At 44.5% G+C, this 14,511-nt stretch overlaps 1 protein-coding gene across 19 annotated transcripts in view; it reads right to left on the bottom strand.

Moving 5' to 3' along the window:
• Positions 1-14,511, bottom strand: part of ARHGEF7 (Rho guanine nucleotide exchange factor 7) — a 179,901-nt gene that overhangs the window by 27,542 nt on the left and 137,848 nt on the right. For all 19 annotated transcript variants that reach the window (XM_025364120.1, XM_025364121.1, XM_025364126.1 and 16 more), the window contains 5 exons: positions 10,091-10,213; positions 3,922-4,060; positions 3,059-3,118; positions 2,174-2,320; positions 179-265 (listed from right to left, as the gene is read on the bottom strand). In XM_025364120.1, the coding sequence (XP_025219905.1) occupies positions 179-265; positions 2,174-2,320; positions 3,059-3,118; positions 3,922-4,060; positions 10,091-10,213 (556 nt within the window). The remainder of the gene's footprint in view (positions 1-178; positions 266-2,173; positions 2,321-3,058; positions 3,119-3,921; positions 4,061-10,090; positions 10,214-14,511) is intronic.

Here is a 14,511-nt window from a genome sequence, read left to right as displayed (position 1 = left end):
GGATATGCTTGCACAGTCACAGCGAAACATAAACAGGAGACGTACATCCATATCTGAACATACAGCATTACACACACAGCACAGACACAGATACATGTAATATTTAACACCAAATTCAAAGCCAGCCTGAAATTATCCTCAGATCCACAATAAAATATAAATTCAGATTGTGTTTTACCTGATAGATAAAGCCACTCATCCTAGGACTGGCAGACAACATTAGCAAAACATTTGGGAAGAGTAGAAGATATCTTTCATTCTTTTCCTAATACAAAAAAAGAAACCCAAAACATTTCTTAAACAACATCTACTTATAAATGTGAGCACAAATACTTATTCATACTAGACCCTATGAAACATCACATGGTATTTCTTATTTAGGTATTTCTGTCAAGTTTTATCAGGTAAATTAAATGGAAACAATTATTATAAATTCTGTATTAAGTCTTAATATATGATTAAGAGACAGCTTTGACATATAGGTAAAGAGAAGGATTTCTAAATTCTTCAAAAAACAAAAGGTAAGAAACTAAACTGAATGATTAAAAGATCCTGCAGTCACAATTAGCCTGTGTAACATCTTGAAAATATATCTGGTTAAGGAGTTCAGCTCTGTGATTATTTTCAGGTAAGCTAAAATTTTCTTTTTCTGGTTCAGAGAAAAAGGAGAGAACCTATACATTTTAGTGGGGTGAACAGGTGAAGTCTTTAAGCTAAAGGAAGGATAGGATAAAATGTTAAAATCAATTTCGGTCTACTAATAATTCCTGGCACTTCCCAAACCTCCCAAATGTCAACTCAGTGTTGTTTTCATCCACCCCATAAACATCACCTGGTTTACATCAGACTTAAAAGTATTACTTATGTATTAAAAATCACTTGCTTCGGTAAGATAAAAGCCAAAGAAACGATAAGTGAAAGAAAAAAGTTCCTAAGAATCCAAAGAGTGACCCAAAAAATGCCAGACAGTCCTTTTCACATCTTGACACTTAAACTACGGCCCCCAAAAGTGTAATCAGTCCTAGGAATTAGTTTCCCCAAATATATGCCTCAGAACACTAGGCTTACGCAAAGCACCTTGAAAAGAGTCTTCCATACTTTAAAGAAGCCACTGAGAACGACTTGCTATAGCCCCCTCTTGAAGACTCAAAACATACTTTGGGAACATTGAGAGCCAAGTCTCTGAGGAGCTCTGTCATAAAGAATCTTTTCCACTAATCATGTTCAGTCGTGATCAGAGCCACTCTGAAGCATTTCGAAGTAACACCCACCAGCATTGTGTAGATCTAATATTATAAAGAACACACTTTGGGAAATGTTTACACATTTGAATTTTAAAAATTAAAGTTTAAAAGAGCATGATTCAAAAAGAAACTGCTTCTGAAAAGATGTGAGGTTTTTACAATCACGGTTTCTTACGGTACCCAAACTACAGGACTATGTAGAAGGGGTGATATTTTATAGGTGGAAAGGAAAACACACTGTGAAAGTTTCAAGTTTTAGTTTTCTTTTTCTCCTTAGAGTCTCGTGTTCAAAAAAGAGTCATTTAGCATGTTTTGATCATGTTATTTTTGCAGAGGTAGAATAAAATTCAAAAAGAGGTGCCTGTTTAGTGACCCACTGAATGTATGTCAATGTGAATCATGAAACAAACTGCTCGATTTTCACTGTGTGGGTGGGTATGTCCCAAAAATCTGAGTTGATCTCTCACTTAAACCAAACCCGTAAGAAAACTGTGACTCCTGTAAGCATATGTCAGCTAGCATACTTTCACAGGAAAGTATAATGACCTGAAAGCACTGAGAGCGGCAGGTCCCTGTGACAGCAAGCCTTGGTACAAAGTGGCTGGCCAGATAAGCGCATACAGCTCCGTGCAGATGTGTGCATGGGACTCCTGGCAAGTCTTTCCGCATGCTATCCTTCAGTTCACGTGGGTTTCAGGCCACACTGACTTCAGCTGGAACAAACTGGTCAACAGGTCCACACTCAGCTCTAAGCCTCTCTAACAGACCATAAGCCTCTCTCCTGTGTCAAGAATAAAAAGTAGCTCACAAATTATAAGACAGAGCTTCTATTAGACGTTTTTCCTTGCCTGAGATGCCTTTAACATCTTCTGTTATGAGCTCCTAAGAGTGGGACAGAAACCCTGATGCATACATGTGGGCAGCAGTACCTCGCTTCCAGCACACTGGATCAGGACCTGGGACATGTAAGTGACGTTGCCCAGAGTTTTAATGTCATCGCCCTCCCAGTTCCGGATGGATTCCGTCAGGATCTGCAGCTCAAGTTCTTTCCTTTTCCGGACTTCTTGACATTGGGCCTGACAGACACAGAACAACACTGTTAACAGACAGAAACTTCCAGAATCTTAAGTTCTGGCCACATTGCTTTGTATCGTCCTTAAGACAATTATTGCTTTATATCTTACTTCTTCAGACAGATAATCTGTTGAATGATTTGCTTAATTATACGGAATTGAAAGTATTTGCTTGAAAGTACGAAATCATGTCAAAAGAAGCAACGCACACAACTGCTCTGGAATACTAAGTATTATCTTAGAAAAATATAGTAGATTTTGCCACTTGTACGAAAAAGAAATGTGGACAGAACAAAACTGTATTTTCATTCTGGTTTTGTTAGTGTTTGCCAATATAGAAGACTGAAGAGAAGAAACAAAGTATAACTTGTGCTATAAAATAAGGCATATATTTCGAAAATGCAGTTGGTAAGACAACCCAACAGCAGAGAAAACGGAACCACCATTGTTCTGTTTTGCAATAAATCATTAAAGACAACACGAATGAAGGGTAAAAAAATGTTTTAAATAATTTTAAAGTAGATCTAACATCAATTATACTGCGATTTTAAAAATTTTAAGTAATTATTCTATCAGAGTCCACTAAAAGGAGTTTACCAGCCATAGAATGCCGACTCTGTTTTTCTTTCATGTCAGCACAAGTCATTTTTTAATCATTTGACTTTTTCAGTTGATAATTCTTTTACATTCATTTGTCACAATAACGTCTGGGGGGAAAAAACAATATGCTTAATCACTTACTGAAAGGTTTTTGAAGGCAGCCATAGATTTTTGAATATCTTGTCTATCTGTATGATAATCCTTTGAGTAAAAGAAACATACAATTAGCTTTCATAAGGAAAAGCTTTTCTTAAAAAGGTACTTTCTACAGACCAGCTTGAAACTTTTCTAATACTTTTCAACTCTTAATATTCCCTTTTTCCCTCAGCATTAAAGTGTCAGTCTTTCAGAAAATCATGAAGCCATCAGACTTGGGGGAAACATACGTTGAAAGAGAACAGTCACGAGCAGCAGGGGTGGGGAAGCCAACACTTGCTTCATCAATAAAGTCTTATTGGAACACTGCCGCGGCTCACATGCAGTATCTAGAACGGCAGAGCCGTGTAGCTGTGATGAAGACCCTACAGTCTGCCCCCTTACGGAAAAGGTTTGCCAACTCAAGCCAAGAGAGTAACTTTAACCCAAATTTCTGCTAGGCTGCAACCTGTTATTCAAAATTAAAAGAGCATAATCATTCATTAAATGATTAGTACAGTATTACCCTATAACTTATGCACACATTGTTTGTAGCTGATGATCCAGATAAGACATCTCAACATTATCTGAAAATCAGTTCTCATGTTTCAGCTTTTGGAAACTTTTCAACCAGCAGCAGTGGGTAAAAGAGAGATAAGTGGTAAATGTTTTTTAATAGAGCTGGAGTAAGGAGAAAAACATAATATTTAACAAAATCATTTTGACAATCCACTAAGTAAACACTCTTTGTAAACTCTGTTGGTTCTGGCTTCTAAAATCAATCATGAATAATACTGTCTTTCACAGTTGTCTGACCATGCCACTAACCCTTGGTAAGGACTCCGAGTAAGAGAATGAAAGTGCAGTACCTCCATGTGTCTCTCGAGCTCTTTGAGCAGCGTAGGGTATTTATCCAGGCGCATGAAGGGTTTGCTCAGGCCCGTGGTCAGCACGAGAATCCCAGGGCTGCTGGCACCTTTGGTCTCCATGAACTCCCCCAACTCCTCACTGGGCAGCAAGTGGCAAGGGAGACACTTGTGGTTAGCAATGAGAGGCAATGGTGGCTCTCTGATCTCCATGAGCAACAGCCAGAATTTATGAAACATGAGTGTTGCTTTTAACATCTGGAAGGCTCCAGCTTTGATCCCAAATCTGTGCTGCTTATCTGGAAATGCCAAAGGGGATTCCCACCCCTGAGGGGCCCCGTTCCTGCTCTCATATGAGCAAGAGTAACTACACACAGCACAGGATATGTGGGTCTCCATGAGATCCTACTGATGCCGAGGCCCTCTGGCACATCAGTGCCATGCAGACATGTCCAATGGAAACGTGCACGCTCAGAGCCAGAATGGAGTCCAATAATCTCAGAGTCTTAAGGTGGTAAGAACAAGGACTCAGCTGCTCCGGTAAAGAGCTAGAGCACGCCAATGGCGGTCATTCCCAGAGGTGAGTTCGTCCAGCACACAGGCCCCACCTAGGTGCTGCCAGCACTCAGCCTGGGAGTAAGCAATGGCTCTTGGGGTGAGGAGTGGGAGAAGCAGCAAGAGAAGAGAGCAAACGTTGATTTAGGCTTCAGAGCTTCAAAAGCTTTGTTACGTTTAATCCTCACAATACATGAGGAAGGAAGGGGTCCCTGCGTGCAGACAGCGAATGCTGATTTATGCTTTAGAACTTCAAAAGCATTGTTACATTCAATCCTCACAACACGTAAGGAAGGAAGGGGTCCCTGTGTGTGAACAAAGAAACTGAGTGCATATCCCAAAATTAAAGAGTTAGAAAGTTTTAGATCTTCCTGTGTTCCTCTTTCACCATTCCCTTCACGGTGCCTCGCCTAGCTTTCCCTACAGTGGGTCCTCACATGCGTCACCTTTGTCCTCAGAGTTCCCACAGCTGTGGCAGAAGACACGGGCAGGATTCTGAGGGGTCCAGCTCTTCACCCACACGTCTGTTAAGGCTGACAGTCACCTGACCGCGACACCCCTTCACTGGCGATCTCTGAGGTCTCTGCCAGGCCCTGGGTCTGCTGTCCCTCACACTGCATGTGCCATCAGTCCACACATCTGACAGTGTGCAGCCCACAGAAAAAAGGGGAGGCAGCACCAGTGCTGGCAGCCAATGCCAGGTCCAGGAGACCAGGGCGACTTCTCAGTCACCACATCCCATCCAGGAGACCCAGGTGACCCTCCCCCCACCCCGTCACCACGCCCCATCCTGGAAGACAGGGGTCTCTAGTCAGCAGAGCTGGGTTCAAATGATACCCATGGCACACTCATCCTAGGAACAAATTTTCCTAGTCTAGAGGTTTTCCCTTAAAAGGAAAAGATACTTTTATATCCTCATTATGTAAACGATGTCCTAAAATAAATATGAAAATTCTAACAGCAAAACTGAGAAACAAGCCAATTTCCGGTTCTGGTCTCACAGGAGCCTCCCAATGCACCACCCCAGCCAAGCTGGCCACTGCCAGAGGTCTAGGGGACACCAGATCCATCAAGGGCTCCCCGGGAACAGACAGACAGTGTTTAGGTTAACCCAGAGGAAATAGTCCACAAACAGTGAATATTAACAGTTTCAGAGAGTTCAACCTAAACATAGCTTCCCATAAGGAGGACTGAGAGCCAGGGTGGTGCCAGCCCTTCCCGCTTCTTACCCTCCTTATTCCATGTGGATCCCCCGCCAAGGCAGCTAGTGAGAATGTCCCCCAGTGAAACCAATTCAAACACCATCCTGAAAACCAAACGGTCACTAGGAAACCAGCCTTCCCCTTCCTCAGCACATACGACCCTCCGAGAAGGCCACTCACGTCTACGTGCTTTCTACAAAACCAGGGTGGTCTCATTAACCAAGGCCAGGGTGCGGTCCTACGCTGTGTAAAAACAGTAACAATGCCAGTGCAGCACCTCTGTCTGTCCTTGCCAACAAGAAATACCTTCAATGAACAAATACATATACACACTTAAACAGGTTATTATCAACACTAAAGCAAATTATAAAAAAGGGTAATGTTGCATATATCCACTTATAAAAAAATAAGACGAGAAACATTTTATCAACTCCATATATGAGGCTTCATAATTATTTCTGTAAGGCTGCCCATCATGTTGATGCTGTTTTAAAAATTAGTAGCACAGAAACTGTCAGAGTACGTCTGAGTGTGGGTATGTGGTGTGTGTCTTTTGTGAGACAGCACGCACACGCACGAGAGCACGTGCACTTTTGTGGGCAACAGACAACTCAACATCTGTTGTCTATAACTTTGTGCTTTCCAAAAATCATTTCCTTGAGACAATCCCAGGCTGGAGGTTACTGAAATAAAGTGCAGTGCCATCTTCAGGGGCCTGCTGTGGGTAACACCTGCACAGCAAGGTGTCCTGCTCGCTGTGAGGCTGCACTGACGTGAGCCCGGGAGCACACCGCACGTATTCCTATCATTTCTAAACATGGACACGTCCTCTGCCTTCTTTCCTCACTATTCACCTTACCCGGGGAGATGGGTGGGGAACTGAGGAAGGTCCAGGACAGACTCCCCTCCACTGCAGCCACTACAGCCACTGTCCCCCGCCCCCTTCTCAGCTGGGGCAACAGTGAGCACTCTGTGGACAGCAGGACCACAAGGACAGAGGAGCCACGGGACCACTCACCATGCTGGGCACCAGGGTAGGCACTCACAGACATCAATGCCCCAAACATCACTCTAGGCAGGGCAGACCTACAATTCTGCAAGTGATACAGAGGACAGCCTGCATGAAGGCCACTGCCCAAGCCATCACTGCCGGCAGAACGGCTGATGCTCTGCACCCAAGGCGGACCCCCACTATGTGGATGGCACGGCCGGCCCCTCTGATGACAGGCAGTCTGTTCTGCACACACATGTCCCTCCCCTCTGCCCAGTTTACTCAGAAGTGCTCCCCTTTCCACTACTCACTCTATCCATTCCTAAAGCATGAATAGAGTGACATGAGGGCTTCAGACAGGAGCAATTTATATTTTACCAACAATTCTCTAGGTGTTGGAGAATTTATCAGGTGGTCCCATGAAAATCAAATTTTACGATACTAAAAATATATTTCAACCCCTTAAAATGTAATCCACATAAGGACCTTTTCCACCAAAATAAGAATCAAGGAAAAATCCATTCAGGTCATTATTTGTATTTCAGGGTTACCTGTGAAATTTCCTAACTATGGTACAGCAGAGAAAAATTAACAAAACTAAACAGTTACCCTCATCACCACTCCCTCAAAAAAAGCCCTGAAGCCAAAAAAGTGAAAGGTGTGCAAGTAAAACTCCTTTTAATATCCACAAGACACTCTTACAATGCCAGAACAAATACAGTTAAAAAGGAAATGAAATTTTATAAATATTTGTGGATCATCATTTTAGTTTCAGTTTGAAGTTTAAAAAAAAAAAAAAAAAGTAGTGCCACAATAAGACGAAACAGCTAGTTACAGCTACTCTGACCAAAGATGGCTCTTTCAGCTTCACTTCTGCTGATGCCAGCAGCCTCGTACATAGTGGGTCTCTTCAGTCCTTACTGACACAGGCTGTGGGCTGACGGCAGCCACAAAACACACGCAAGCACAGAGCCAAGCGCAGAAGAACAAACTGCTGGGGAAAAAATCGTTTTTACAGACTAAATTATGGCACTCATAGTTCATTCAAAATAGCTGGCCATGGACAAGTGTTGCCTCCATCCCTGGACACCGTGGAAGGTCAGAGCTGCTAAAACGCTCAGAGTTGGCATTCTGCACTTGCAGGGCTCACACTTACAACTTAAACCCAAGTAACGCAAGGACGGTGAAGATGCAAATAAGACTTTAAACTTCAACCCACCACACCTGAACCAATCCTTAAAAATTATACCACGGCATGAGCAGATTAGTCTACCCACAGGCGTGGCAGCTTAAAGACCGTCACACACATGGAAAAGCCGGCAAGAGGAACAAGAAAGAATCGAAGTACAAAGGCAGGAAGTAGGAAGGAGCCTCGGCACAGGGAGGCCCAACCCCAATTCACTGCCGTGCTCTTTGGCGTAGGGAGGAATGTGTGGCCAACAGAGGTGGAACTCTCATGGCGCAGGGACCTCAGGAGGGCACACAAGCTTTAGGTTCCACCGTGGCGACACCTGCTGGCTCTGGGGACCTTCCTCTCGCTGCAGCTCTGACTCCCAGCACTAAAGCAACAGTGACTTGCCCCCGGGGCTGCTGTCCAGAGTGGGCCTCAGTCTGCCCCTCCACTCTCTGGGCAGCCCTGGGAAGGAGGCACAAAGACCCTCCTGACTCAAAAACCCACCTGTATTCTTTCTTCTGGTTACTTCAGGAAAATGCTACACATTCATTAAGATCTGACAAACACACTAATTAAGGTAATAACAGAGAAGAGGATAAACGCAGCACACGCCCACAAGCACTGCTCTTGAATGGCTTTGCATTTTAGGAAACTAACAGTCCCAGTGACTTTCAATGTCATTTTTAGGACAGGCCCTCAGAAAGATGAACTTTCTGTTCATCTTCCTCATCACTCCATCAATAATTCTTGAAGAACTTCCAGAGATACAAATTTAACACTTGCATTGTGCTTTCTGGAAATCTCATTCAATGTATAAATTCCCAGGCGTAGGGGGCATAGTGCGTAACTGGAAACATGCTGGATGCTTGGAGGTGCTGCGGACACAGCCCACACTCCCAAACGGGACGTGCAAAGGGAGCTTTCTTTGGGTTTTCCTTCTCTGCGACTGCTGTGAGTTCTAACTTCCTTTCCTTTCACTGCATTGTTCAAGGCTGCTGTTTCCTTTCTGGGCTGCAGATGCTTTAGTAACAAATAGGAAGTTCAAACAAATCTTAATCTTTTTATATTTGAGCACACCCAGGAAACAGTAACTATCCAGGGTCTTCAAAAAAAAAAAAAATAGAAGACAACAAAATATTCACTGAGCATCTGGCATGTTCACCCTGAGCTGCCCTGCTGACAGTTTTAGCCGAATGCGTATAACATCCCTGTGAATGAGTTCCTTCAGGAAAGGAAGCTGAAACCCAGAGAAGGAGGAAATCTGCCCAAGGCTGCAGAGCCTGAAGGGAGCAGCCAGAGCGGAGTCCACTGTGCTGCCATGTCTGAGCTGTCCTAGGACACCCCCGCAGTGCCACACCTGAGCCCCAAATGTGCTTCTAAAGAGGCAACCAACACCTGTTCACTGAAGAGGCTTTCAGTTGAAATGTTCAGTTAGGCTGAAGTTAAATATTTAAGTTAGAAAGAAAATGGCATTTATCTTCATGCTACTAAAACAATACTTTTTCCATTTATGGTTTTGAAAATATGTGAATTCCTGTTTTCAAAAGAAATTATGAAATGTTTTGTAAAACATTGATACAAATCTTTGGTCTCTTTTAGAAACAGAAAGTGAGCCTCTGAGTTCTCTAAGCCCCGGTGTGGTCTCCTCCAAGCCAATCCTCAAACAAATCAATTCTTAACACTAACAACCGAGATCCTCCTTAATAACTGAAACAGCTGAGAAACATCTTCCTCCCATTCGCAGGAAGCAGACACTGTCTTGCCTCACAAAATAAGCAAAACATCTGTGCATTCTCTGTTGCACTTGTTTTTAGTTTCAGGTTGAAAAGCTAATGGTCTCCAACGTAATGTTTTGTGTATAAAACCTAATATTAATCTGAAATGGGATACTTTTTCTTACAGCTGATGTAACTTGGGTTCGTGTACTTCCAGTTTTAAGAACGGACAGAAATATGATTCCAGGACCCTTGACTAAGCTTGTGGCTACACCCCCGAACACTTACCGACCCTTCAACCTATTAACCAAAGGGCTTCAGGCTGTAGGCAAGACATCAACAAAGATGTCTTTTTACAGAAATACCATCATTTCAAAGACTTCTTACCAGTACTTCTCAAGCACTAATTTTGAGGGGTAATTAAAATTCAGATCCTTTAATAACCAAGGGACTATTGGCATCACCCTATTTCATGCACTATTTGAAGGACAGAGCCATCCGCCCTCCCCGCTGCCCAGGTGCCTAGCGAGCCAACCTGTGTTCCGTGAGGACATTCACTGCAGAAGGGTGATTGGCACAATACGTGAGGTACAGGGTTTTCATCTGTGGCATCAGGTTTAAAAAGCAGCCTCCGACTCTCTGCTGAGCTTCGGGCAACCTGGAGAAAATGCAACACAAAGGGAAATAGTCATCAGTTTTACAGACGGGACAACTGCGAACTGACAGACATATAATACTCTTGAGTAAGGAAAACCTCCCTTTGCACCTATCTGTGAAAACAAGAGGCCCCGATCCCAGCACACACACGTTGCTGCCTTGAGTATAGCAGGGAGAAGCGGCACCCAGAAAGCAGCTCTGCTGCCAGGTCCTCTCCGGCAGTGTTCAGACTGCCAGGACTGCGCACGGCATCCCGACCAACCCTCAGGCCCAAGCTCTTTGGGCAGCAAGAAAAACAGATGTCACACAGCCTTCAGCTTTGCATAAAGGAGAATTATTGAATGTAGTTATTCAGTCTGTGAGGTTTTCTACCAAAGCAGTAGAATCAAGACTAACAAAAAAATACAAAAACCGCCTTTCCCTTCAGGTTAGAGACTGGAAAGCGAGCCCACCTATCAGGTGCCTCTCCTCCCCAGATCCACAGCATCCTGACAGCTAATAGGCTTTTCCAAGAAGCATAAACTCACGAGAACAAAAAGAATGAAGAAGAGACGACCAGAACCAGCACTGGAAGCTGCATGAGGGGTCAGCACAAGCTTCGGGCATCAGGGCCCCCGGTGGTGCCGCCTCAGTGGGGGGTGTGCCTAACGGGGTACGCGCTCACCTCTCTGGGCCTCAGAGTTTCTGGAGGACACCAGCAACAACCCGGAGCAGGGGCACGTGTGCTGAAAACAGGAGACCCACGTGAACTCCTACCACCTTCCCTGCACCCCAGGCTGTCTTTGCTCCCCAGATACCCACAATATTACCAGAAGGATTACATCCTCCTACCCAGGGAATGGGAGCCACAGAAAAAGTGACCAAAAACATGAACACCCGAGATTCCTCCAGAAAACACGAGTCAGCCAGTCCCAACTCTCGGACAGCACTTCCAAAGCGTTTTCAGTGTACCAACCTTAATTATAAGAAGGCATGAAAGGACGACAAATACATTTGCCTAAAAAGCGGGGGGAATAAAGGAGCAAAGGGGAAAAAGGAAGTATTATAGTCATTCCACATCGGAATAAAAGTTGCTGATACAGAAAACCAAAAATATAAGCATAAGTCAACCAAAGAAATCATCACACGACTAAACAGAAAGAGTGCAAGGCACAAGATCGAAGGTGTCCACAAGCATTGGCACGAGGTCAAAAGAAAACCGAGGCCCCAGACAACAGCAGAGTCATTCAGAAGCCCAGAAACAAGGATGCAAAGAGCTCTGAGTGAGAAACACCTGTTCACACCAAGAATGCGGAAAAGCATGGGCCTCCTCAGCACCAGAGCCCAGAAACACTGAAGCACCCCTTGAAACGGGGGCGGAAATCGCTTCCTCTAACTGTCTCTGTCTGAGTCAACCGTGAGCGCTCACATGGATTAACTGCCTGGCATGCACTCGCTCCTCAGAAAGCTCCCAGAGCAGGTACTTGACCAAAATGACTGAGGAATGCCAAAAAAAAAAAAAAGGGAAAGACGTCAGCATCCAACACAAAGGTGGACGGAGCCCGGGACTAGGGTCCTGGCCTACAACTCATGGGGACACTGCTTCTGCTCTGCCGTCCCTCTGATGAGCACACGGCCTCAGTCCACCCCAGCTGGGAACAGAACACGGTGGACTGGGTCATTTACCCACAACAGAAATGCACTGCCCACAGCTCTGGAGGCTGGAAGCCTAAGACCCAAGGCACCCGCAGGTGGTCCCTTATTGCATCCTCACGGGGGAGGGGGGGCAAAACAGCTCCCTCACAGCTGTTACAAGGGTGCTGATCCCATTCACGAGGGCTCCATCCTCATGACCTAACCACCTCCAAGGCCCACCTTGTAATACCATCCAATTGGTGATCATCTGTAATAACAGATGATCTGGGGAAACACATTCAGACCACAGCACGCTCTGGCTCCCAACTGTCTGCTGGCCTTTCAACCCTGCAGGCAGCACCTCAGGCCCAGGACTTCCCGGTTCCACCTCTCCTCCAGTCTCTGGCTGTCTCCGCCTTCATGCGCACTGCTTTCCGCTCTGCGGCTGCTAAGTAGTGGCTGGAGAAAGTCAGAGTCAGGAGAATCAGCGAGTCACAAGTATTAGGAAAAATCTCATGTTCAAAACACAGAGCACTCAAAATTCATGCTGACTTGGTCTTCTCCCTGTTTTTCAACAATTTTTTGTTCATTCCTTAATAACTGTTAACCAGTGCTCAAAAAGACTGTTCTTGTTCTCATCAATTTAAGAAAATTTACTGAGCTCTTATCAGTACGTCCTACAATAATAGCTGTGGAGACAGAAAAGCACAGGAAGTAATGCTGTGACAGGTTCCAAATCCCACCACCCACCATTTTCTCTCCTCAGACTCTCAAGCATTCCCAGCACAGCAGGTTGTCTCTTTTTTTTTTTTTTTTTTTTTTTTTTGAGATGGAGTTTCTCTCTTGCTGCCCAGGCTGGAGTGTAATGGCGCCATCTCAGTTCACTGCAACCTCCGCCTTCTGGGTTCAAGCGATTCTCCTGCCTCAGCTCCCGAGTAGCTGGGATTACAAGCATGTGCCACCAAGCCTGGCCGGGCCTTCCCTTCTAGACTAGATAACATGTCAGTTTTATAAAACATGGGCTTCAGGAAAGAGGTGAGAATAAACCTCTGCTTCTAAAAACACAGCAATATGTAGATGTCAAAAGTAGTTACTGTAAATAATACAGACAATAGAAATGTAAAATGTAGGAAATAAAAATATCCCACACAGGTTCAGGTGGCTGATCTGTGTAAGAACATCTACCAAATGTAAGCGCTCCCTCCACATACTAGTCTCTTCCCTGTGCTGTGTAAAAAAAGGCCAACACCTTCCTTCAATATTTAACTTTCCATCTCTTTCCCTCTCTTAGCTCTCCTTTGATCTCTCTCCGAGCAAGACATGTCCCCACCCAGAGTACTGGAGGGAGCTCACAGAAGCACAACAGGTACCTTCAGGGATTCGGAACTTAGCGGGGTCTGCAACAGCAGGGACCTCGCCCGCAGCATAAGGAGGCTGAGGATTAGGATGTAGAAGTCTTCCTGCTGGTGGCAGTGACAGACAGACCTCCGCGCAGACGGGAGGCTGTCCCACCTGCCTTCTCTGCCATGCTTCTTTACCCTCAAATCCAACAGCCACTAGCCACCTCTGGCTATTTCAAGTAAGGTTAATTAAAACTTTTTTTAAAATTAAAAATTCAGTGTTTCAGTTGCGTTAGTCTCATTTCCAGAGCTTCACAGCCCCATCTGGCTAGAGGCTACTGGAGTTTGTCTAGCAGATACAGCACGTTTCCCAATGCAAGCTCTTAACAACACTTGTCTAATTCATCCACGCCATGTTTCCACATCCTGAATGTATCATGCAGTTATTACGGTGCTTTACTGTTTAGTTTATTAAAACACAACAGAGGGCAAAGTAAGCTAGCATCTGCACTGCTGCAGACCCATTTCCAACTGTGAACAGCTAAGCGGGGTTTCCATAGCCTACAGGGATTAGCCACAGTTCTGTCCATTTGCAGGACAGTCACTGACTCAAATTAATTTCAACTACTGTATGTATGCAGCACCATTACAAGGCACTGGGAACAGACTAAAAACAGGGTAACAGTCTCTACCTTAAAGTGAGTGCTATCATTTTGTACAAAAGTAAACTGAAGACAATTATGTAGTCTCAGTGATACAAGCTACAAACATACTGCTGCCAGCCTACAGAGGAGGAAGGACACGCCCCTTAATCCAGGTCCTTAAGACACAGGTTTTGAGAATATTCTGACATCGGGGCGGGTGACGTTCACATGCAGAGACACAGCGAAACATCAGGAAGAGGCTGGCTTCTAGAATGACAGAACCCTGAATGCCCCACTGGGAGGACTGAAGAGAATTGGTAATGATGGAATGCTAAAGTTGCATGCACAAAAAAACACTGCCAGAGATGTGGCACAGGAAAATTATTGGATATGTACTACCTAAAATGGGTTAAATTCTTATGACTGCAGAAATACTGCTCAGTGCTGGACCCTGGGCTATGCTAAGATTTCATCTCCTACCCGGCCAGTGCCACAGCCCATGATCCATTCAGAAATGAAAATCTAGATAAATTTTCATTTCTGATATTTCATCAATTAACAAAAATTAAGTCGTATTTATAAGCATAGCTTATAAACAAACAATTCACTGTACGAGTGGTTTTTCCTATTTCAGTCACTGCACTGAGCCTAAGCTCTAGATTTTTATTACCTCTTTCAGTCCCAGACCAATTCTCCAAGAA

The sequence above is a fragment of the Theropithecus gelada genome, chromosome 17 (genome assembly GCF_003255815.1).
Source record: "Theropithecus gelada isolate Dixy chromosome 17, Tgel_1.0, whole genome shotgun sequence".
NCBI classification, from domain to species: Eukaryota; Metazoa; Chordata; class Mammalia; order Primates; family Cercopithecidae; genus Theropithecus; species Theropithecus gelada.
The sequence above is the reverse complement of the archived record's forward strand: the minus strand, read 5'-3'. Positions and strand labels throughout refer to the sequence as shown.